The sequence below is a fragment of the Aquila chrysaetos genome, chromosome 3 (genome assembly GCF_900496995.4).
Source record: "Aquila chrysaetos chrysaetos chromosome 3, bAquChr1.4, whole genome shotgun sequence".
Taxonomy (NCBI): domain Eukaryota; kingdom Metazoa; phylum Chordata; class Aves; order Accipitriformes; family Accipitridae; genus Aquila; species Aquila chrysaetos.
Window position 1 is genome coordinate 36942995 of NC_044006.1, and position 26754 is coordinate 36969748.

Here is a 26754-nt window from a genome sequence, read left to right on the forward strand (position 1 = left end):
GGACTGTCAGCAACAGCACATTCCTCTCTCAGTGTTACCCTTACATAAAATAATGTTGAAGTTACTCTGTCTGCTCTCCATTAAACTGTAATTAAATAATAAGATTTCAACTTTAATAATAAAATTACTGGGAGCATGACACAAGCATTAACTGTTAAGCCTTGAAAATTAGAGAACCAAAGCTTTGCAGTAACAAGAATGGACCAAGTTGTCCACAAATGAAATCCAAGTGGTTTATAAAGTTAATGGACTGTAAGGAACAACTGATTTTTTGTTTTTATTTGGTTAAATTAAGTTGAAGGAAGGAAAAAAAAAAAAAGAACACCAAAATGATGCAAACACTGCATTCCAGACTGATCAATATACCTAGCCTTAAAGTGCAGCCCTTCAAAGGGACCCTTTAAAAGATTTAGAGTTTGGTTTTGTTTTGTTTTTTTTTTTTTTTAAACAAAAAGTGCTGAAACAGAAGAAACATTGTTTTTAAAAAAATACATGGCCATCATTTTTTAAACTTTATTCTTAGACTTTGTGAACTTTTAAATAAATTTCAACCCCAAATCATATGTATATTATATTAATCTGAAACAGTCTTTCAAATGAATGTATGCGTGTTATTTGTCAAAGAAAAAATCATTGCATATGTGTATTTTTTTAATGTAGTCTGCATGCTAAATTAGTGTCTCCCAACCTTACAGAAGGTGAATTTCTCCCTACAAAATCAGTAGTGTTCCACACATCCCTCAGATCATTTCTTCTTCCTCATCTTTGGTGAAAGATGCTTCTATTTGCCATCTCAGGAATGCCACTCCTGCCTCTTAAGAATCATGTTCAGAAACTCAGTACAGTGGCACATGACATGACTCTGTACAGAGCCAGTACAGGTCCAGACTTTTTATTTGCTTATTCGATGCCAGTTCTTCATCTAACCTACAAGATGCTCAATGTCTCATCAGCAAGGACTTTTTTGCTGATTGAATGCCATTGTAAGGCAATTAAGGTTGATAATTTACTCCTTTTTTTGCTGAGCTAAACTAGAATGTTTACTGTTCTGATATAACAGAACTTTTTGAGTAATATGGGTGGGGTTTTTTTAAACCACTTACTACCATTCCGGCATGCCAGCAAGAGAGTGTTAGGGCAGACAGGGATCCTCTGTCATGCAGCCCAGGAGCCACACCACTGCTGGTAACAGGGGGTTGGCAATTCTGCAGGATCCCTCTGAGGTTAGTTGTTGATTGATCTCTTCCTGGAGGAAGATGTGTCTGAGTATATATGAAACTGGTTACATGTTTAAGAGGGATTTCAGCTGCATGGATTTAGAAAGCCTTAAGGAACTGGCTGGCTCTTGGTTTTTGATTCAAAAGGAAATGCAATAAATGCAAAGGAGTCCAGTAACTTTCAAGTGTGGGAAAAAAAAATTGTTCAGGATAAAGAACAGAGTTCTTCATGACTGCATATATACTTCATTGAAACAAGCAAGCAAAAGCACTTAACAGCATTAAACTTTGCTGTTACAAGACAACAGTTGGCCAATTTCATTTATTAGAATCCTAAATATAAAATAGTACAATCCAGGTGAGTACAGTAGTTGCAAGTTGCTCAAACAAAACAGTTCTGCAAAATTTTCAAAGATTTAATTAGTGAATTTAAGTGTCAGGCAAAAAAATTAACAGTCAATTCGAAAAGGGCAAAAGTTTTGCACATCCATTCCATGGCTTCTCTAAGTCCATCCTTTAGTTGTCTGCAAACACAAGCTATACTCAGCTGTAACAAGAAACACTGCACAGGATTTCTTAAGGTACAACAAAAGCAAAATTTGCAATGAACATGTTTATATACGGAGTAAAGCTAAACTCACAGAATGCAAGCCAACCACCATGCACAGTCTATTTTTAAACCCCATCTCACCCTCATTGTTTCAGTCAAAAAAAAAAAAAAAACAAACTGTCCCTAGTTTTTTTAATGACCTGTCAACTCAAAAATGCTGGAATATTCATGCTTTTCAACAAGAAAAAACCCAAACAATGTAATTATCACAGAATCACAGAACGGCTGAGGTTGGCAGGGATGTCTGGAGGTCATCTGGTCCAACCCCCTTGCTCAAGCAGGGCCACCTACAACCAGTTGCCCAGGACTGTGTCCAGACAGCGTTTAAATATCTCCAAGGATGGAGACTCCAGAACTACCCTGGGCAACCTGTGCCAGTGCTTGGTCACCCTCACAGTGAAAAAGTGTTTTCTGATGTTCAGATGTGGAGCCTCCTGTGTTGCAGTTTGTGCCCAGTATCTCTTGTCCTGTCACTGGGCACCACTGAAAAGAGCCTGGCTCCATCATCTTTACACCCTCTAAGTATTTATACACTTCAATGAGATCCCCCTGAGCCTTCTCTTCTCTACAGAATGTCATTTTAATGGCAATTGTACAGCAGATGCCATTAAAAATGATGTTGTACAACATATGTTGACCTTCCCTCCAAAAAGTATCTTTTGTGTTAAAATAAGGCTCCTGTCAAATAGAATCATTGAAACCAATAAAATTTGTAAAGATGAAGAAGTTAGCTATGGTTAGTTGACATTTCTCCAACACACTACTTAGTTCCTGGACTTTCTGTTTTTTCTTCAGAAAGAATTAATGAAGAAAGAAGCAAAATGGACACCTAGCTGAAGGCTTGCCTATGCATAAACTGGCACCGTTCAAGAAAAACACATGACTTAAGACTATTTCTAGCTAAACCAGTCAAAAAGCTACAGGAACATTTAGAAACAAGGTTTACATTGATTCAGTTTAAAATCAATAGCCTTAATATAACCCTAAATAAGACAGAAACTAAAGATTTCAAAAATCTATCTGGACACTTTTTAATTAAAATCAGTTTAAAACTAATTCAACCAATTCATCAGCTTTCATAGCCTGCATATTTAGATAAAGCTGATTCAAGGCACTGTATCAAGGGGATGAAAGAACACGTAGCAGAAGCTGGAAGAAACAGCATGAGGCTTGCAAGCCAATTGTTTTGTTAAAGGGTGAGTGAAATTGTGAGCAAAATTAATCTGTAAGCTCAATGGAAATTTTAGGATTGAATGGCATTTACTCTTGAAAAACAGACACTAATATATTGTCTCTCCACAGATAACAGCAAATATACCTTTTTCTATTCACTATACAAGCATTCTATATTTGATACCGAATTCTCAAGAGAATGACCACTTTCTAGGACCTAGATGAAGCCAGGAATAACTCACAGTGGAATGCTACTTTCAAACCTGCCACAGAAAGACACAGAATGATATCTGAAATAGTTAGGGAGAATTAAAATTCTGAAGTGAAATACAAGAAGTTTCATATTTATTCAACTGACCAAGCAACAGCACAGTTTTATGAATCAAATACATTCGGATTCTTGCATAAACTCAGTAACAGTTTGGGGTTTTGTTTTGTTTTTTCTTCCTGGTTGTGTTTTGGGTTTTTGTTTTGTTTTGTTTTAAAGCTTGCTTCCAACAAATTCAGCAAAATAGACTGAAAAGCAGTAAAAACAACTATTATGCAATTGAGTCTTCCCTTCATTACTTATCACACTGCATTGCTATTTCTGATTCCATTTCTTTAGTTCAATCAATACACTGTCAGAAAGGATGCTCATTTGGCAGCCTTTGTAATTGCTACAATGCAAATCCTGAAGTTGCTTATCTTTGATAAACATCTGATAAACATTTTATTAAGTAACTGTCTTCCTGCCAGATATTTTTCACCTTCTCATATTTGCGTAAAGTAAGCTCTAATCGGTTTGGTAGTTTGTACAACATATAGCATGTGCTACTCTTCTACAACACATCCATTTATCCAAGCAAAAACCCCTTTCATTTTTCTTCTTAGTAACTCAATGTAAAGGGCTACTAAAATTAGACATTATCAGTGCCCCTTAAGTATTTATATGAATAACCCAGCTAGACTGCTTCTGTAGTTGGACAGTCTCACATCACTGTGGTACTTACTAATCATCTCCGCGTGTTTTCTCTTTGAAACATTGTTCTATTGCTGAGCTATAACAAACAAACCGTGTATGCCTGATTATGCTACTGCACTAACAATTACAAGTTGGCCCTTTTCCATTTTGTTTGTTAAAATCTTCATTAGTCATGTGGAAAGCTACTAAGCAATACAGAATCTAAAAATGTTACAAAAACGTATGGAACTGTTTAGGAGTGAAACAATCCATTTAAGAATTTATGCTTCTCAGCCGCAGGACTATAATGCATATTAAATAACAGAATTAAATTAACAAGTAAGTGGTCTCTTACCAGTAAGTAATGAACTGTCCTCCTACAAAGTAATAATATGCAAACACCTTCGCCAGGAATTTATGGATGGTCATGGCAAAAATCATTCCCTCTACATAAACCACTAAGGTAAGTTTATTTTATCTTTACTTCCTGAAGTCTTAAAAGTAACTATTCTATCATTTTACTGTGCTTTGTGCAATTTTTTTTCATATTTACAGCGTAGTCTGTCTAGTAGAGTTACACCAGTTATTAATTTAGCCCCAAAATTGCATCAAATTAACATTCTAAATAATAAAAAACCCTAAACAAACAGAACCCACTTCACTGAAATATTAGCAACAAACAAATCACTAAACATAAACCAGAAGTTTCCATGTGAATCAGGAAAAAGTCAGTTCAGCAGTGCGGAAAAGAACAGCAGTACAAGTATCAAGATAAAGCTACTACTGCACCAAAATAAATTAAAAATTCTCAAGGCTAGGAGACCCCTGCAGCTCATAATTTTTAAACAGCACAGGGGGAAAAAAAAATCCTCCAGGGTAGCAGCAGGTGGAACAAAGCACATGCATTCTATTCAATTAAAATATTTCAAAAAGAGGGAAAGCTACACAGTAAAGCCTTAATTTTGAAGACCCTAAGGTAAAAGAGGTTATGTAAATTGAACAAAGCCAGTCCCAGATTTTGGGACAGCCTCATGGCTCTCTGGGATATAGGACTACACTGTTGCATACAGCTGACCAGCTCTCTTAAAAAGTTGTGCAGCTACTAAGAAAACCCAACCTGGCAATTTACAGTCATATTTGCATGTTTCTGCATTATTTCTCTGGCCACTGGGCTGCTTACAATTCCCCAAATCTAGAGGAAAAAATGTAAGTTATCTTTAGAATCAACGATGTGAGATATGTGGAGCATGGAGTAACCCTAAAAACTTGCAAGGCATAACACAAATTGTAAACCTCTCAGATGAGTCAGTAAGGTCAGGTCATAGTGCATAAGGAGTCATACATAAGGTAACAGAACAACTGCTAAAAGCAACCACAGACATAAAAGAATTAGGATGTGTTGACAAGAGGAACTCAAGCTTAAAGTATTTCCCCACAGCCCACACGGGGGGAAACCCACTCCTTGTAAATACTCAGCATGTTTTTACTACAGCGTCCATTAGTGATATTTATACATAGTGATGACCTCATTCTCTAGCACAGTGAATGAACATGAGACAAAAAAATAAAATATTTTGGGTGTATATTTATCAGCATTTGGGCTCATTTAAATACTACTTGAATAACAATTATCTTTCTCAGCTGAGCAAAGCATCAGGTTGGCAGACTGTGCTTCACTTCTTTTCAAAGTGACAATTAACCTTGATATCAGTCTGCAAAGTGCTCTGTACTGGCAGCAGAATAAAATTATCATTATCATATAAATCATAAAGATTCTACTGAAACCGAGATAGCTGTCATCCCTCCGCTATTTGTATTCAGTAAGGAGCAAAGCAGGTTGCTGCAGAACATCTTAATAATGCGTCACCCTACAGCCACCACGCTGTGGGCTTTTGAGGCTGTATTTGTGGCTACCTGAAAATGTATGCCACACATACATGCCAAAACACTCACAGTTAATATACATTATTAATTAAATGTCTCTCAGGGAGGTTTGCAATGCAGGAGGTCATTATACTTGAATCATGAATTTAAATCTGATTTACACTACAGTAATTCCAGACTCAAATGAGATTCTTGAGTTGATCATGTGGTGCCTATCAGCTAGACAGTTCCCCATCCCAATGACACTTGTGATCACCTGATCTTATTCTTTGAAGACTACAGTTTACAAGTTAAAAAAAAATCAAAATCACAACAAAAAACCCAAAACTATAATTCAGTTAATGCTGGATCAAAATTCAAAATAGTCCTCTTGCACTGATGCCTAATCGCTGTGTTGATAGACTGTTGAGGAACATACTCAGACAACCAGGATTATAGTAGTCGTGCCCACAACAGCCCATTGAAATGCCGTATTAAATAGATGCTTCTTCCCTTCTAGGCAGCCCAGACATGCAGGGAAGGAAGCAAATTGAGTCATCTTCTCTAAAAATTTCCCACCTTCAAACGTGCAATGACAAGTGACTGTGAAAATGTTTACAGCCATTTTTGATATGACACTTCATTTTTGTAATGTGCACACTGTGTGTCAAAGTGTTTTACTGTTCTTCCTGCTACCGACAGGACATTGCTGTGAATAAGACATGGCAGCGAAGCAAGCCCTCTTTTAGAAATATTTTTATAGATCGACAGGTCTTATTTTATCTATAACAGAACACAAATAAGCAAACGGCTAATGGGGGGGAATTGGGTGTTGGGGTTTTCCCCCCATTAGAGCTGGCTATTTTCTCTGAGCCAAACTATGGCAGATCTTACACAAGTACCTCAGGAAAGGGAGAGGCAACACAAAGAACCTGCTCTTTGTACCCTAGTCACAAAGTGATTCCAGAGGACTTTTTTTGGCAGGCAATGTGGCAGACTGTATACAGGAGATACAAGAAGCCATGACTGTGTTTCTGACCCAGCCAGCAAAATCAGTCCTTCAGGATGGGAGAGGTACTGTGCCGAGAAGCGCGCTCCTACAAAGTATTGTGAATGAGCAAGCCCGAGTGTCTCCTATGATGCCGGCTGCAGAAAAATGAATTTACTCCAACATAACCTGGATCAAGGCTAACGCTTATCCAGCAATCAAAAGCCAGATACTCTTCTGTAAGAAGTCCAGTCAAGAATGCCCTTCTTTTCAAGCTGTCCAACAAAATCTGAAACAACGGCAATGGTCCATTTTCATGCTAGATACTCAGTCAAAATTCCTGTGCAACATTCAAGCCCAGTTAACTCCAGCCAACCAGTTAAACTCCAGTTTAACCCAGAACACTTAACGGATCCCATCCACGATTACTTTATGTTACTGCAAAAGCTAGCACTGCATTTACCATAGCGGTTCTGAAACTGTTTTCCTGTGAACCCACCCTGGTTGCAAGTCCCAAATTTGAAACTATTTTTTATCCCTGGTTTTCAACCTTAAATGCCACAGCTATGAGCTTAGCAATCAATTATTTATATTAACAAATCTGAAATTGCATGCTAGGCAGACATCTAATTTTTCAATCACAGACTTATCTGAAAATTAAATGCATTCCATTCCATCCATCCTCTTTTGAAGGGTTATAACATGCCTAATTTTATAGGTAATACACATATTTATCCTATTTAGGCTACCTAAGATACCAAATAGTGAGACTGTACAGCATTTTTAAATTCTCTGGATCACATCTTTAGTAAAATGACCTTACAGCTGACACTGTATATTTATTCTAAGCATACTGTAATTATCTTAGGAAAAAAAAAAAAACCAACCTATTTAGCTCTGAAGTATAAATTCTTTTATACTGCCTTCTTATGTGTAAACAGACTAAACATAAATTAGTGTAATAAAACACTTATTTGTCATTTTAGAATTACAACACCTTAAAATGTAAAATAAATCCGATTTGTTACTACAGGTTTCTATACATTACCCATATTATTATGACTGATGCAGAAGATACTGCACTGGTGTCATAGAAAGAAAAGAATTTCCTTTGACAATTTTGAAGTTATAATAAGAAGGATAATAATTTCTGTTAGATTTATGATGTATATTTTTAGCGGTGATTACTGTCAATACTTCCCAAACAAAAGTTAAATCGAACATCAGCTAATCTTGCAGAAGTAAAAAGCCCTCCTCCCTCAAAAACCAACCTGCACTAAAAATAAGGCAATTGTTTTGAAAGAATGAAATCATTCACTATTTCTCTACTGAACAACAATATTATTTTCTGATAAAGAAATTTCATTATGAAGAGTCACTACTGAATTTATACAAAAAGACTGTCTACAGCCAGACAACACAGAACAAATGCCTTCAAAAGCTCTAAATTTCATAAAGGCTATACTAAGCTCCAAATTTCATAAAGGTTATACTAAGTTTTAAATTAAAAAAAAAAAACACCAAACAACAGAAAACAAACAACACCCAAACCAGAAAAAACCTTGAGAAATTTAAGCTTTAAGTTGTCAGCTGTGTCAAGTGTTACTCAAAGAGTAATTGCTGTAACTGTGTACTGCTTATTCTTGAAAAATAACTCCATCTCCTAAACTAAGTGCAAACCCTTATATTACAGTTTTAGCTACAGAGTCACCATCATGGCCTCTACAATATTTACAACATTAAAAGGCTAGAAGTGTCAAGAAAGTATATTATCACTCACCTATAGCCTTCTCTAAGCACAGTGTGCATCTCAAGTTAATAAAGGCCACATAAATATGGCTTTTGTGCAGAGGAGACAGTAAATTATGTATTTAATTACATATTTCTCCCTAAAAAACAGAAACAGTTGGCTCTCTGCTATTTTTGTTAACATTAATCAGAGGAAACTTCAGATTCTGGCATAAATTTGACTATCGTATAAAAGGTAATATTTAAAATACATAATGCCTTACCACACAAACACGAGCTGCCATATGTGAGGCACTGCTAAGCATGGTTTCTATTAAGCCCATACACAGTAACTGGCTTCTTTCCAAGCAACATGGAAGTGTTTAAAAAACCCTGTTTAATCCAATTCCACAGCTTTGAAACAAAAATAAATTAAAGTGCTGCAAGAACTGTTAAAATGAAAAATTAAAGGCATGTAAATAAGTGAAAAAAATAAATTGTCAGAGAAAATGAAAACAAAGATTATTTCAAGTAGATATCTTAATTGTAATTAGCAACATTTGGCATGTGTTATGATATGATTCAAAGCTGCAGCCAATTAGATACCCCAAAAAGCTTGTAACAAAGCTGCAAATGTGTAACTACAGCATAAATAAGTTTTATTGCACACCAAGAAACAGCACCCAGATCAATTTCATAGTTTGTTTCTGAAACACTGTAAAGCGTGCTCTGTTATTAGTTTGTAACTTCTTAGTCTTAAACTGCAGCTTTTCTGCCAGGAGATTTTGGAAAACAGTTTCAGTGAATTCAGACTATTAACTGTAAATCTGTACACATTCTGTGTATACCAAGAATAAAAGATAAATTACAGCATTGCCTTAGACTGTCATGCTTATGTAAATCCAAAACAAAACCAGCAACACCAAAAAGCCCCCCAAAAAAGTGCGTAAGTTAACAGCTGTTAAAAAGCTATAGAATTGTGGTATTGGAACTGAGAAAGATTTTTTTTTTTTAATAGATTTCCAAGGAGAGAGGAAAACACTATTTTTTTCTATGGAAGGAATAAGAGGTACACAATGGCATTCAGGAAATAACATGAATTCATCAGACGCTTTTAAAAAATTTTCTTAAAAAGGAAATAATTTGTAAGTATTACATAGACGATCAGAGTTCAAATTATGATCAAATATGGATGTACTGAAGACGACAGCATTAGGCACTTCTGAGATTGTGCCATTTATTTAAGGAAACAAATACTTCATTATCAGTAATGCTGTCAGTCCCAACCAACAGACAAAGTACCTTCCATTTCCCCCATTTATTCAATAATGAATAATTTACTAAAGGGTAATGAGTTGCTAATAAAAGCATGTTTCTTACATGATTATCACGAAATGGCAGTGATTGCTTGTTCAGTGCAATAGTACCTACTACAGTCACACTTTCAAATAACTCTGCTCTATCAAATTTCTGTAAAGAAATTGTTCCTTGTGTAGTTTTTATACAAGACATTAGTCTACATTTAGGAAAAAAAATAGGACAAAACCCCCACAGAACTAGCTAACTAAATTTAAAAGCTACACATTTAGATATTTCTTTGCAAAGTCTCCCAACAATGATGCAAAGTCTCAGCCAACGTGGTCTTGTTTCCCTCACTGGCAAGCAATGACTGTTTATTTAACACACTTATTTTAGGGTTTGGTGGGGGAAAGTTTTTTTGGGTGTTTTATGAGGGCTGTATTGAAGAGATTACCAAAACATGCATACATAATATCAGTTTTATGTTATAAACCAAATTCAGGCTCACAGGGAAAAAAAAAAAAAACAGCTTTGTTTAGCTATGTAGATGAGAACAAAATAAATGTCTATGGAAGGTAGTCCTAAAAATTCTGGAGCTGAAAGCATTGTGGATTGCCCTTGTACTTCCTAGGAGACCGACTTACAAAGAACAGCCGCAACTCAATGAAACCACTGGAAGAAAATTTATCTGTTCAGAATTCCCCACACTTAAAAGCATCAAAGTGTTTCTTTTTACCCTTGTTACAGTCCTCCACTCTACTTTGCCCACACTTGCAATTTAAACTAGAGCTTTACTAATCTTAGCACTAAGCACATTGCAAATATCAATGATCCCTTCCATGTCCTGTACAGGCTCCTTTTTTGGGCACTTTTCTGCCCTGTCCTGCTTCAAGGAATGTGTGATCATCAGGACTCCTCCTTATGTCCCCATCTCCACTCATTTCCCTGCTTCAGCTGTCCCATGGGACGTGCTCTGGCATCCCCCTGACCTTCCAAATCTGCACTCACAGAGTGCTTGCTTAAGTACTCTTATTCTTCTCTAATACTATTTTCTCTTTTCTTTTCCACCTGGGAGGGGAGTTGTCATAATTCAAAAACTGGGAGAACTGGCAGAAATCATGTGGAAGTATTGTTATGCTGGGAGGTATTAATGGGTGTTGTCAGCCAGTTCCTTACTTCATCATCAGCGAGTGAAGTTGCTAGTCCTGGCAAGCAGCCAGTGCCAGGCTCCCTTTACTGACCCCCCCCCCCCCCCTCCCCCCCGTCTTCATGAAAGTTGCTAAGGTTTCTAGCCACCAATGCCTGCAATGCAACTTGAAGCTTTTGAGTGCTGCATCTAATAAATCCTAAAATCATCCCACGACCACAAGCAGAAGTGGAATCAAGTAGATATTCAGAATTCAGTTTATTCAATAATAAAAAAAAAGCTCAGTGCTTTCATGATAATCTTTCATATCAAACATACATTTTCAAAGATACCATATCAGTAAAGAAACATCAGCTATACTTCAGATGGCCTACCACGTACACTGCATCTTCACGCATGGAAGACCCATGAAAAGAAATATCTGTGTGTTATTTTTTAAAAACAGATGCTTTGTGAACAATATGACATTGTAAGGTGACTTTTACAGTGAAAATAAACAGGTATTTAAAAAAAAAATATCTTCTAGTACAGTTACATGCTTCAGACCTTAAAACACAAGTGACACCGTCCTGCACTGTCTTAAAAGAAAATAGCAGAAGGAATTAAAAGATTACACATTAAAAAGTAACCTGACACTTTTCATCTGAGGTACTTCAAGGTACCAAGCTAATAAATCTAAAAAACTCACCAGTTATAAAAAACAGGCAAGCTAACTCAAGTGATAAAATATAGCATAGTTGCTATTATAAAATATAATCCCAGTGCGATCGTTAACTTGCATGTTTTTGGGACATGTTTCTTGCTGCTTTTCAAGCAGAAAGGGAATCAAAATTAAAAAATAAAGCAGTTGCAATGAGCACTCAAATACATTTGACATTCATTCTTATCCTCAAATGAATGTTGATACATCACAGATTTAAAAACAACAGGATTCTGCACATTAATATCAACCGCTTCTATGCATATCTTTTTGATTAAGTTTTGCTGTTTGCTGTAAATTCTCAACAAGGCCTAGCCAGGCAAAGTTCTATACAATTTTCTGTGTCACATTTTCTCTAGAAGGTTATAGAAAACTAGCAGCAGATCAAAGGAAGCCTATAGAGGCAGAAGGTAAACTCCATGGGTAACATAATGTAACGGGAATAGAGCCCAGATTCATACTAAGGAGGCTGGAAATGTTTGTGAGGAAAAACGTTCAAAGAAAGCATTCCTTATTCCGATTTTCATCCCGCTCACACATTAGCATCGCATGCATTGCAGTCATGTGCCTATGGCAACAGATTGATGCATCCCTAACTCAAGCAATCAAAATCACTGATCACAGTTCCTTTTAAAATAAAAATATAAGCTGCTAGACCTTGGGGATTTTTTTCCAATTGAATTTTGTGCCTAGGTCCTCCTTTGGTGAAATCCCTATCAGAAGAAATAGGATTAAGCCTTTCTTTAGCCAGAGGAGCCACTATACACCTATACTCCTAAGTGATACAACAACCATGAGTATGATGCTGATCACCCTTTGTGCTTCCAGAATTTTATAAAGGAACCAGCAAATAAAGACACACTGTTCCGTGCCTATGCTGCCTTGAAGTTTCTTCTTTGGTTTCAGGTCAAGGAAGCACCTCACTGAAGTAGCCTGTGTGTTCTGCACAAGGGCAAAAAGAACTCAACAAGCATATAAAGGCAGTGAAATAGGTAGTGGACACTACCTAAGAGGATGCAGTGTTACTGAGCAAGCGCTTAATGCTACCAAAATCATTATGTAAATTCTCTGTGCAAGCTAAAGGAGATTAACCAAAAGATAAGCAAATTTAAGTTTAGCAAATTGCTTTAAAAACAGAGTCCTTCCAGCTCCCAAGAGGAATTGTTTTTGCGTTTGGAGAAGACATTGCTCTGCTCTCTCCAAATATTTTCACATTTATTCAAATATTTTAAGGAAACATACATAGCCAAAGTATTCAGACCCCCCCACTCCCAAGTCAAACTGATGCCATGAGCATATGATCTAAAAAATGGCAAGGCATCTCCTTGCTCACATCGGAAAGCTACGTGAGCGCTCCTGTGCTTGTGTGTGTGCACACACACAGGGAAGAGGGGAAGAGTCCTCAACAAGTTCCTCGAGTGAGAGGGAAGGAAGGCGACTCGAGTACACCAGGGCAGCACGATAAATACTTGCTGCAGCTGCTGCTCTAGGTCCCTACACTTCCATCGCTCTGCATCCTAGAGCAAGGCTGACAGTCTTCTCCCTCACAGTCTTCCCATGAAATTGTGCTAACATTTTTCTGCTCCTGACACTTGTGCCATCTTCTTAGCTTTAAAGTAGCACTAGGCAAGAGTTTAAACAAATGGCCCTGAGAACAATAACTTAAATTGATGGAGTTCACATAATCCCTTAAAGTTGTGAAGATTCTGGCCTCACCATTTCAGCAAAAAGAGAGTCAGAGCAATATTGAACAGGAAGGTCGGATTCCATACAGTCGTTAATAGCGCAAGAGGCATCCATGAGGCACGCTGACCTCTCTCCCTAAGCCAAGTTGAATAATTTGCCATTCCACTTGGCTCTTCTCTACATCACCCTAAAGAGAACTGGTTTTAAGTCTTTTCAGTGTAATTACTTTTCACAAGCAAAATACTAGGATCAGGTATGTTGGTTGTTCATCAGTTTTGCAGATAGTATAAGAAGCAAGGAATCAATGTAGTGATTCCAAACTAATAGAAGAGATAAGACTACATGCAGGGTTTTAAATGGATTGTTTTGGAACGAGAACCAGTCAATTTGCCCACTAAGCTGCACAGCCCTTTAAAGTATATTTCTGAGCCTCAAGCATCACCCATATTGCTACAAGGAAAAAGAAACAAAATGTATAACACATAAAAGGAATTGCAGTAAATACACAGAGAAGAGAAGAATGGTGACAAATATGCTACAGAACATCAAAAGAAAACATGAAGAAGAAGATAGGTAACAACAGTGACTTAATAGGAAAATTTTAAGCAGTTGCTCCAAGCGGTGTCCACAGAGAGCTGCTATTCGCTTTGTGCTGGCTCTCCTTGTTTCCAGCTGCTAAGTTCACATTGAAAGAAGCTAAAAATACATTAAATACTTTCCAAATATTTTTTTCCCATGTAAGCAATTGGTGTAAGTTGCCACAGAGATGTTGTTCTCTTGCCAGTGAGAAGGGAAATAGTACACAACACTGACAATAGAAGTTGTACTCTATGAAATCTATTGTCTTGGACAAGACGCAGTTCAAAATATGGGAAAATTTGAAAAGGCATCATTTTAGCTACAAGAATTCCCAACTATTACCCTCTTCCAGCAAAGCAACATATGAAAATGATACTTAAAGATGAGGTTTTTATCACCCATGAGAAAAGGTAAACTCTGCACTACTCAAAGCTGTAGTATGTGCAATATTTCTAGCAATCGAACTTTGGTATTTCAATGAGGAGGGAAAAAAGAGAAGAGTGGCAAATGTCTACAACTTAAGTATACTGTCTCCTGACAAACTAAAATTTCACAACGCTGCAGACTTAAAATACAAATGTACCTGCTTAGCATTCAGGACTCTCTTTGACAGTAAATTCAGCTCTATACAAAAGTAAAGGGTGGGGGGGGATGACAGAGCACACACCAAAACCTATGCAGTTCTTTCTGTTAAATGTGAAGTATAACAGGCTTTTTTATGACATGCCTTCCTCCAAAAATAGCAATGATTACACTGCTCAACTCCCACATGCCCCCCAGATTGACTTTTTGACACTTAGAACATTATACATCTCAGTCCTGAGGAATGATCCCAAGTTTGTGGAGTCAAAAGGACTCTTCCCATTGCCCAGAACCCAAACTACAGAATATGAATACCTAGGGAGGCAGGCAACTCTGATTTCTTATAACATTAAATCTTCTTCTAAAGCCAAACATGACAGATTTTTTTAGGAACTCTGAAATCCACAGCTTTCTACAGTTTTGGAAAGATGCTGCAAGTCGCAGCAGTGATAATCTGCCAATTACAAGGCACATGTGTGAGCAAGACTTTTTTTGTCTTCCAGACAAATAAGAAGATTATACAGCCTATTCTCTTAGTGGGGATGAGGCGGGGGAAGCGTTAAGATTGCAGCTGCTGCAGAAGTAGAAGCTGCAACTCCCTTGGAGCTTGTACTGACTGTGTAGCCTAGCATGCCATTAAGGGATGCTACTGTACTACAGATACAGTTCCATTTGGGGTTTTTTCCTGAATGAGACAAACCTGAAGCTTTGGCCTGCTGTAGTTAACAGAAAGCTTTGCAACACATCTTGCAATATTCCACCAAGTTCCAATTCAGCTCAATATCCTACCTATCAGAACTTCCTAAATAACTACTTAGAGAGTATTCTTGAATAATACAGCTTTCCTTCACATCTTCTGTGATGCTTAGTTTTGAGATTTATTACATTCCTACTGCCCATACATGATTTATTTTTTATATAAAAGAGCACACATAGTGAAGGTAAGCTGGAATCACAACCATTTCAAGTAGCCTATATCTGTAAGGAACTTATCTTTATGAAATATGTCTTTTTAATAGAAAATCTAACACCTCTTATAACAATGGTCTAAATTTCACTAAAACCAAGAAAGGACATATCAATACTTTAGGGTAAGATATGCTGTAGTATAGCTTGGCTTTCTTCATTATGCTGAAGAATCATGTCTGGCTGATGTATTTATTTTGTAATGTTTAACTATAATAGAAAATAGATGAAGTTCAAATGAAAACACTGTTTAGACTATGTCAACAGAGCATAAAACTAAATGAAGTGATTCCGTATTGACTATAAAAACATATTTGCTAATAGTAAAGTTACTAATGGTTATCTATCAAGATCACAACATGAAATAATTCTGCATCTTAAGAACTGTGTTAAAGCAGCAGACACACGAAGTTAATGTAATTTTTTGATTTTGCAAAACAGCATCATGCAGTGCACTTTATTGCTATTTTATCATTAGTGTAAATAATTTAAAAAAGCAGGAAATCTCCAGCTCACTTTTTTTTAAATTGCAAGTCAACAAAGGGCCTTCCACTAAGACAGCCAATGCTCACTTTATACTTGCTAGCAAAAGAAAATCAAATTAACAGTATCTTGTATACTAAAACAACTGCTTTGTTACAAAGGATTCAGAAAACTAGAACAAATGACACTGCCGTAAAAACTATAAGCCTTTTAGACTCAGTTCAAAGACTCATGCATTCTTCTACAACAGACTGAAGTTTTATATTCATCTCAGCAAATCAATCCACTAATAGGCATCAGTCATCAACACCTAAGTAAAATCTGCCATACGAAACAGCTTTGATGTGATTGAAGACTCGCACACAGTCGTAAGTATGACAGAACAGCTTAGCTATTAAAATGTTTTATCTAGCAAAGAATTGTTCATCCTAATTGACTGAAATACTCTTTGAACACTATTATTGCAAGGCTACTTCACTACGCAGCGCTTTAGTACATAGCCACTTGACTTACATCTTGAGATCCAGCACAACCACATCAAATCTTGTTAGAATATTTTCTCACACATACTTTTGTCAAGAGACCAAAACAATAAAGCTGACTGTCATTTTTACTACCAGTTGCTTAGTTAATTCGATACTGAAACGTACTGGGATTCATTATAAAAGCTGCATGCAATCAGCCATTTCTATCAATCTTTCTTTTTACTGCACTAATAGAATGAATCCTACTAACCACATCAGTTGAAATGGGTTGGCAGGACTGTATGGAAGCTATTCTTCTGCACCGAGACCGACCTCTCACTGCGAGAGGTGCAGTGGCAGAGGCTCCTTTAAGCAGCACTGCGCAGCCCTGGCCCAGCTCCAACACTGACCATATGTCAAGCTGACAGATAAGAAGCCCGAGACAGCCATCTGAAAACAACTGTATACCGCCCCGGCCACCAGGCAGCAAGGGTTTCTAGGCCTACCTCATTACTCATTTCAAAGCCAATTTTAAACACACCGAAAGTAAATGTACCTGACAAAAAACCCAAAACAAACAAGCGCAAAGTCATTATTAGAAAGCCTATGCGATGATACACTCTATTGCAGGAATTTTCCCCTGAATATCGTAATTGATCACCAGAAACACAGTTGGAAGATGAATAATAGTTTGTGCCTATAACATTTTTCCTTCTCCATTATATTCACAGTGTGTTAACAATTTGCAAGAAAAAGGAATCAAACATACCAGCAACTGCCACCAAGATTACATTTTACAGAATCAAACAAAATGCTATTGATTTAATAACTCAAGTTAAGGGTGATTTGATTTTTACCCTGTATCTGTTAACACATCGTAGGGTTCATCAGTTTTTACCATGACTTTTGTTACTAAGAAGTATGTCATATCGATTACTTGTATGTAGGCAAACATGTTATCTATTGGCTTTTATTCCAAAATTACGAAGTGATCACACAAAGGAATAGCTAAAATTTACTCCAGTCCCCTATGCAATTTCCATAATTCCATATATTCCATTTCCATATTCCAAATTAATAAAATCCAGGTGAACTTACCTACAGTTTGGAGGAGGGTCTAATGTAATTTCTGCAAGTTCTTTCTGAATTCTTAAGAGGGGGAAAAAAAAAAAAGATTATCAGGACTTTTTTCCAATATCTTTCAACTTTACAAACATTTCTACAGCAATCAATAATAATAAAATATAATTCTTATAATTTCTGATGGAAAGCTGATGCTATAAGGTTTCATGAAACTGCTCAAAAAAATGTGGAACTAAAAATCCAATCTTTTCAATCTTTTCTGAAAAATGAGCCTCCAATCTGGGACAAGTTATGCCATGAGCACCCACCCAGAAAATCCCACTTCTTCTATACATCGAGGTTCTCAGCTCTTTTCCTCACTTACACAAAAATTAAATGTCTTGTATACCCTCCTTCTCTATTTCCCCTCTGCCTATATGTCTCATAGCTTTTGTTCTCCAGAATATTTAGCTTCTTAATGTATCTCGTACTAGCAGGGCAAAAAACCCCAACTTCATAGGATAGTTGTCTCTCACCCTGCTGGAAAGAGCCCATGCCGGTCTTCTCCATAACCTCCTCCTCTAGGTACTGGGGGGCTGCTATCAGGTCCCCCAAAGCCTATCCTCAAAGTGAAGTGCTCCAGCTCCCTGGCCAGGCTGGGAACCTGCCGCTGGACTTGCTCCAATGCATGCCTTCTTTGTACTGGGGGGCCCAAAACCGGGTACGTGTTATTCCAGATGCAGTCTAATGAGAGCTGAGTAAAGGGAGATAAATCACTTTCTTCTACGTATACTGACTATGCTCCTGTTAATACATCCCAGGAGGCAGTTAGCCTTTGTTGCTGCCTCGTGTCCAGCTTGCTGTCTGCCAGGGCCCCCACGTCCTTCTCAGCAGAGCTTCTCCCCAGCCTGTATCATTACAACGGGTTAGCCCTTCCCCATGCATGATGTTACATTTGTCCTCGCTGAATTTCACTAGTTCCCTGTCAACGCTCTCTTGCAGCTTGCTGAGGTCCCTCTGAGCAGTAGCCCTGCCCCTGGATGTACCAGCTGCTCCCCCCAACTTGCTGTCATCCGCAAACTTGAGAGTGCGCTCTGCCATGTCCTCCAGGTCACTGATAAAGAGGTGAAGCTGGGCAGGTCCACTCCAGATCCCGGCAGTACTGCACTCGTTACAGGAATCCTGCTGGAGGTCCTCCTCCAGGCAGAGCAACTTCGTTGTTAAGGATTTCCGGATATTCCCAGGCCGACGTTTCTATGCCAAGTCCTTGAATTCCTGATCTCTGCCACATCTGGCAATATGGGCTCTTTTCCGTTACACCAGCGTCTGATTGAGAGCCAGTGTCATCCCCTCTGAAGAAATTTAAACATGCAGAGTAGGAGTTTACAGAGTTCCCAAAGGAACTTGTAGGAGTTTACAGTTCCCAAAGATTTGCCAGAGTATGATGCCATAAGCAGGACTGCGATGGCCACCTTCCCTATAAACTACGCCCAAGGCTTTTTTATAGGCTACTTCAGTGCAAAAACATGCACATTTAGAAGGAGGAAGGAAAAAAAAAAAAAACCAAAACAATTCAATGTACCTTCAGTATTTTCTTCTTCCTTTCTCCTTCACAAGATTTCTTGTGCAGGAGCAGATTGCTATTCCTGTTATTCCCTACACTAAAAAAGAAAACCTGCCATGATAATACCACTCAAATGCCTAAGAAACATGCTCAAGCCACAACCCAAAAGTTCAGGGTTATCTTGTTAAAAATGACTGCCCTATCTTGTTAAAAGTTACTGCCACCCATTTTGCACATAAATACAGGCAAAGAAAATGGTTTATCAAAATAAACATTCAGGTATATTGGCATATATAACAAAAATGAGCAGTTTAATTCTCTATGTAATGTTAAGATCCAAATACAATCTTACATGCTAAGGAGTCTCACAGCCACTCTCAAAATTCCCCTTATGCCACTATGAGTTGATTTTGTGGCTACAATGAATAAATGAACCAAAGGCAGTAGAACTGGCCTGAACCAGAAACTCCAATCCTTTATCATTCACATTCTGAAATAATTAGGACGTATGTGGGGAAGATTTGTAGGCAGAGGCAATAATCATTTATTAGACCAGCCGATATAGCTGAAAAGATAAAAACACTCTTTCAGATGCTTAGCTTTTCTTCTAAACTCTATGCACCCCAACCCTACATACATACAAACTAATTACCCCTGTAGAGGGGGAGAAATTCGATGCTTATTTGCTTTTTCTACTCATTGAAATATTTACATCTCCAGTACATAGAATTCGCCCAATAAATATCATTCCTTTTTTGCAAAAATACAGGCACAGGCTGCTTAATCAATATTTGCAGCAAGTCATTGTAGTAACACTGAAAATCGACCACATTTTTTAAAAGGGAAAATCTGATTAGTGAAGTCTAAGCAGAATGAACATGTTGCTTTTTAAAAGTTACTCAATTCTAACAATTCCAACAGTTCGCACCTTTTAGAAGGGAGATGTTACAAGTGTTGGAAACGCTTAAAATATTTCTTCTGTATATGTCAGATTTCTCCTGTGTTTTAAAAATTTATACTATCACAAATTCAAATCACAGAAAACCTAGGTAGCATGGAATCTCCTTCAATTTCATGTTTTATGGGTTGTTTTTGCTTTTTCTGCCTTTTGGGAAGTTACAGAATGATGGCATTGCTACAGAGTCAGGGATTATTCCTTTGCTTTACATATAGTAGTGAGAGCAGTTAATATTTCACTGCATGACAATGAGTCCAAGACATATCAAGAATGGATTGACAAGAGTAGCTTAAGTCCTAGATCAAAAACCTTCCGTTCTTCCTCCTAAATCCTAACCCATGTCCCTTCCATTCTGAAAACAAAAGGGTACAGAGCTCTCTCCTTTTCTCCCTCTGTTCTAGTTCAACTCAAAATTTCTAACTTCTAATGCCAAGAGCACTAAAATTGTCCTTTATCAAGCTTTTCCGGTGACTGTGCAAACAAGAACAAAACACCTTTCTGCCTCAAGCGATAATTGATCAGATAGTACTTTCTATTTATGTTCAAAAGTCCTAATTGCTTTTGCAAGCATCTAAGATAAAAGAGATGTTTCATTCATGACTATTTTTACACAAACAAAATACAACATATGAATACGATACTGTCCATCAATTGCTCCTCAGCAAGCTGTCCATATTTATTTTCCTACTCTGTGGCATCCCAAACTAAAATTAATATATACACCTTACACCTCTTTTGTTACAACCTTAATTTACCTTGCATTCATGCTGAGAGCACATTCATAAACAGTTTCTGTAGAGCAGCTGACACGCAAGAGCTTGTTCACGTGTCACAGCATTCAAAGTTACAATTAAATCGTCAGACAACATCCCAGAGAGCCTTGCACTGATAGATACCTCCAGTGTGCAAGCTGGCCTTTGTCTGCACGAGTTATTCCACTGCTCTGGCACTTGTTTCATATCTCCATTGAGTTGCCCTGAGAATCTGGCACGGGTAAAGGATGTGCCTCATTTCCTTCACTGACCACAGAGAGTTCACCGCGAGAATATGTGGCCTCTGGCAACAAAACATTTTTTGCAGGGTCCTTTCTGGCATCTCTTTCTTTGGATTTTCTGCCTCAGTACAGTGTCAGAGAGTAAAAGGACTAAATTAAAATCATTGTATATATCCAGTTTATATTTAAATTAATGACATACTGGTTTACTATATATTGGGGAGTGGAGTGATGGCATGGGGAGAAGCCCCTGCTAGTAATCAAAGCCTTGGGCTGTACACATAGGATATTTAATTTGCAACGTCTGATCTGATACTCTTTGTTTGGTCTTAAAGAAGTCATTTGACCCCTCACTCTCTCATATATATATATATACACACACACACATATAAAAATATTTTTCCCCTCCACTTTACTAACAGAAAAGAACAAACATAGTTGCCTTCCAGTAATAGTGCAAAGGTTAATCTACCCCTAAATTCAGAAGCATGAAAGTACATTGTGGATTTCAAATATTATTAATTCTCAGAGACACATATTTACTACTGTTCCAAGCCTAGGGGGACTGTGTGTTGTTTCCTTCATGAAACAGTTGAAGTTCTCTAAAGCTAAGAAAGAAATGAACATGTCAGAGGATTTCCCAGGAAGATTAATAGGAAAAGAATTAAAATAAAGGACTACATGACAATGGGCTATTTTTACGATGCCTACTTTTCTAAAATATATGCCTCTACTCATAAAAGCCAGATGAACCTATACTCCATACTGAAGAATACGCTATTTAGAAAATACTAAGAAATGCAATCACTGGTATGTATTTCAATCTTACGTAAACTGTGACTGAGCAGGAAATTGATCTAAAGATGGTTAGATTCATGCTGGAGGAAAAGAAATATTCTCGCCTCCATACTACATACACAACAAATGACAAGGATATTTCTTATAAGAAAAAGCACTCCATATTTTCCATCATATTCAACATGCTAAATATCATTCCCAGATTCCTTGAAAATAGTGCTATGATAAACTTCTCTGAGAAAAAAAGAGAGAGGGGAAAAAAGCTCATTTTTATTTTGTTGAATTTCAAACAAATTTAATCCATTACCCATTTGCTACTCCTTAAGTTTGTAACTTCTTTCAATAAAGAAAAGATTACAACTAAAGTTTTAAAGTTCACAATTCATTGTAGGCACAGATATTTATAAAAAAATTCCAGGACTGGACACAAAGGTTGACAGATTTCAACTATCAACTTCAGAAACCAAGCAAAACAATACATTTTTTTGTTGAGCTACTATGTCAGCCAAGAATGGTTACACTTCTCTCAATCCAAAGGTCATGCTAAGATTTGCTACTTAAGAGGTAACAAGATGCCTGCTGTTTTCAAGGACAGCAATTCAATTCCATGTCTGAACTGTAATTGTGATGTGCAGCGAGTTTCTCAATCTTGACATGTTAGGTAAGAAAGGTTGCTATTTAAGGTGATGCCCTCTGGGTGAGGAAAATTGAAGGACCGTTACACTGTATGACATATACTGTAAACTATTACACCTGTATAGCAGCTAGCCCTAAAAGTATTAAGAGAGAAGGACGGCATGTGATGGCATTCTGCCTTCTTGATGCCATCTACAGCAATGCTAAGAGAAGAAACTCCGTATCTTAAAAACAAAAATCTTACTCAAAAATGAATCAAGTGGTTTCATATAGCCTCCATAATCAGATCATTTTGGAAAGCAGTAAGCTGTGGGAGTAGTATACTCATACACAAGACATGCTAGCAGTTTACTTTTACACAAGCAAAAGTCAGCACACTGCTAAATCATGATTTATATAAAAACCTAATGCTACTGAAAATTCTTTAAATCTGACTACATAAACATACAAATAAAAAGCAAAACAGAAGTATTCCAAATACAGATGCACAAACCTTCATTCTAATCCAAGATATACAGTAGGTATCATAATGTAATCCAAAAATACTATGACTACAATTCCATATGCATGAAAAAGCTTTCCAAGTGAGAAAACATGACTTCCAGACTCAGGTTAGAATCAAGTCTGCAGTCTGTGACCTTAGCTCCAATGCTATGTTAACTTGCTGGTATTCTCTGCTTTAAACAGGAATTAAGGAATCTTGACCAAAGCCACAAGTTCAGTACACTCTGTTGTTTGGGGTTTTTACTGATTTTAGCAGAGTTGACTCCTTTAACTATAATGGAGTTATTAGAGGGAATTGCATAGTAAAACACTTAAGATTATTGTGACTTTAGAGTAATGCCATACAAATCCACAGAATTAAAAAACTAGAAAAGGAAAAAGTCGCTAAACATATATTCAGTCTTTTTTCACTAGGACAGCTGAATTACTTCAATTTATTTCAATTTTTAAAAGATCACTATTTTAACCTGGTCAATAACAACATTCCCATTGAAGGAGTATAGCCTTATTCCTGCACCATTTTTCATTTCTAATGAACAAAAATAATAATATTACTATGAAGATATTTTATGTAGACAGTTTCTGTAATACTTATCACATATTGAGGACTCCATGCCATTTTGTTTCCTTCATGTTACTCCTCTCCATTTTACCCTCTACTTTAATTTCTGATTTTCCTTTCTTGAGGCATTACTGATTTTAATTAAAAAGCAAAGAAACAAAACCTGTGATATGAAAACCTGGCCAGGTTAAGAATGTTTATAGAAATGTAATCCCAATTCTAACACAGTGACAAACTACTGAATACTAAATAAAAAAAAGAAAGAAAAATTACTATGATACTATTAAAAAACCCTGTTACTATAAAAAATGTGTTGCTGTGATCCTTCCACAAAGTGCTATGACAACTACCACTCCTAAAATACATTTTTTTCAAAAATATTATTTATTGTGCACATACCTACAGAACTCTTATAAATCATCGCAGCTTTTAAAATGCATAATCAAAGACTTTCCTTCAATATTAGTACACATGTGAAACTGGCTTTAGAGTCTAACTGGCAAACATACTGATGTCAGCAACTGGCATAATTAGGTTCAGCAGAACCATAAGCAGATATAATTAAACTTTAAAAGGTTTAAGTAATTTTATCACTGTGAAATGCATGTTGATAAAAGCTCTAAGCTTTGAAGATACAAAGCTAAGATTAATAGACCAATTTCTGACATATCATTATTAATTTTTTAATAGGAAAGTGTCCACAGGCTCTTGTCAGAATTGTGGCATCATTACATTAGGCATTGTACAAAGTTCAGAATACATAAGACTCTTTTCTAAAGATGTTAAAAACTGTTTTTTATGACCTTAAAAGTCATGAGTAGTCCAATATTCCTAATATTTAAAAAATAACAATAGCAGGAAGCAGACGAAAGAGAAGAAGGCCAGAAACCATAACGGCTATGCGAATTAACTACATGAATAACACCATGGTTTGAAGTTAAAGTTGTTTTGGGGTTTTTTTTTCCCTTTTAGTCATAAAAGGAAACATGGGCAAGCTTTGCTGGCCATCCTGTAAGTGGTATCACTAGGTTATCTCCTAACAGTGTCACAGTAGGAATGGGTCTCCAGAAAGCATTTCACCGGGGAAGGAAAAAAAGAAGAAAGGCTAGCTGTAAGGAAGGTGTCTATGGCAGAAGGAAAGCATGACAATACTTCAGTGGAAAGACAGAAGAGACTTCAGTTCAGAAAAGTATGTAAATGGTAAGGAACAGATTAAGCCAAGACAAAGACTTGAATCCTGAAGGATATACACACGTTTATATACTGGTATTTATGGACTCCTACCACATGCATATGTTATAAATTATGGCAATTGGGCCTTGATGCTTCTCCTTTACCACAGCACCACAGTGGCACAACTCCAATGGTTTTTCTTGTAGTTTACATGGCCTTGAATTAGCAAAGAAACAGGATCTGGGAATTCTGCATCAGGACAGTCTGCAGAACTGGTCTCTTGTCAGATTATTTTAAAAGTGTTTTTTAACTTCAGTCACTATAATCCCATTTGAATTCTGTTGCCTAGACTAGCACCCCTACATGTACTAATGGAGCAACACTAAACTGTAAATTCCTTCTGTCTGGTCCAAGCAAGAGAATCGTTATCTGGAGATTGACATGATAGCATAGAATAATTTAAATAGCTATTCTACAAACCCACCTTTCCTCTCAAGCAGAAAAGAGAAGGAAAAGAAATGGGTATTTAAACAGACCACAGTTTAAAGTAATGAAACCAACGTGCATTTGTTGTTCACTTAAATATTTCTGACCTGACCATCTGGGAAAAGGAAACGCAGTACTTTACAGCAATAGGTATTATGGTAGTCCTAACATGCTGAGTTACTGAACTGTCTGAAATGTTTATGGGTAATTAACTATAAGTTACACTGACAAGTTTCAACATCAGTCATACATACACATACAGAGATATATTTTATAAGGCTACAAAACTGTCTGAGTTTTACTAGCAATAAAAAAATGTCAGCTTTTATCATGCAAGCTACTATTAAAACCATGTGAAAGAGCCAATCTGTCAAAGAAAGGAAAAAAGTATACAAGTCTCATTATTGTGACCAGTCTCAAAAGGCTATTACACTGACATAGTAGTGTTATAATAAAACAATAAGAAAATTAATATACTGAGTCAATACATACATCTGATAGTCAGCTGAAAAAAGAGGAAGGAAGATAAGCAGCCAGAAAGAACACTGTACCTTTTAGCACTAGTTGACAGTTTAGCAGCTGTTTTGCTTGATATTTTGCCCTCTTTTTTCTTGGGTTGAACTTGCTCCCTTTCTTGTTCCTGCTGAACACCTTCACGCTGATCTCCATCAGAGCTGCCTCCACTAGTGCTTGGACTATCATCAACTCTCTGCCCCTCTGTAGACATGGCAGATGCTGCACTGAACAAAAAACAAACAGCAAAAGTTAGCTTTTTCAGAAGAAACTGTCCAATAGTATTTCTTACATGCCTTAAGGAAACAACACATGAGATTTATGTCTTTGTCTTAATACATAATACTTGTGTCACAGTACTTCAGTAATCTTAGTAATGAAGAGTTTTGCCATAAGCACCTTAACAGTAATTCAGGAGTTGGTAATTTTAAACGCCATACCAAATAAATAATAAACCCTTTTATATATGAAAAGCGTAAGTTATTGTAGTTAAGCTGGAAACATAATTCTGTAAGTGTAATACATTCACTGTGAATTATATTTTTCAACCAGTCAGCAATATCATGAGTTAGCTATCTCATCACTATGCCACCGGTTGAAATCTAGTATAGTTTGTTAAAAACTGAGAGTTATTACTATCTTAAGACTCTCTGTTATCCCATATGAAATGAATCTGTAGGCTCATTCCAAGTCTATAATGTGGGTTTCCACATTACAAAATCCACATCTTGGCATGCTTGATGGAAACATTAACAGAACCAAAAGGCACTAACACAGGACTGTTTGTATTTACTAAAACAGTACGCTTCTAGAGCAGTAAGCACGCTGGTAGAGGATATAAGGAAGTTTTTTCCTGTCAAATTCTGTTCAGGCAACGTGAGGCAACAAAGCTGTCAGAGAACACGAGCGACAAGAAATTTCAGTATATTTCAGAAGTCAAGTTAATGCTTTATTTGCATGCTTCTGATACTAGTTAGCTATTTTCATTTCTTTCTTCATTTTAAATAGTACAACAATATGCCGACAGATGAGGAATTACAAGCCCACTGTTACAGCTGTCACGACTTCTCAAACTG

General features: G+C 36.9%; 1 protein-coding gene across 6 annotated transcripts in view; it reads right to left on the reverse strand.

The window, feature by feature from the left end:
* The window catches only part of LOC115339732 (ubiquitin-conjugating enzyme E2 E2), a 221254-nt gene that overhangs the window by 189059 nt on the left and 5441 nt on the right, over positions 1-26754 (reverse strand). For 4 of the 6 annotated variants that reach the window (XM_030010122.2, XM_030010120.2, XM_030010123.2 and 1 more), the window contains exons 2-3: positions 25717-25905; positions 17527-17577 (exon numbers count right to left, since the gene is read on the reverse strand). In XM_030010122.2, the coding sequence (XP_029865982.1) occupies positions 17527-17577; positions 25717-25892 (227 nt within the window). In that variant the 5' untranslated portion in view covers positions 25893-25905. The remainder of the gene's footprint in view (positions 1-17526; positions 17578-25716; positions 25906-26754) is intronic. The other 2 variants (XM_030010121.2, XM_030010124.2) reach the window with 1 other exon arrangement.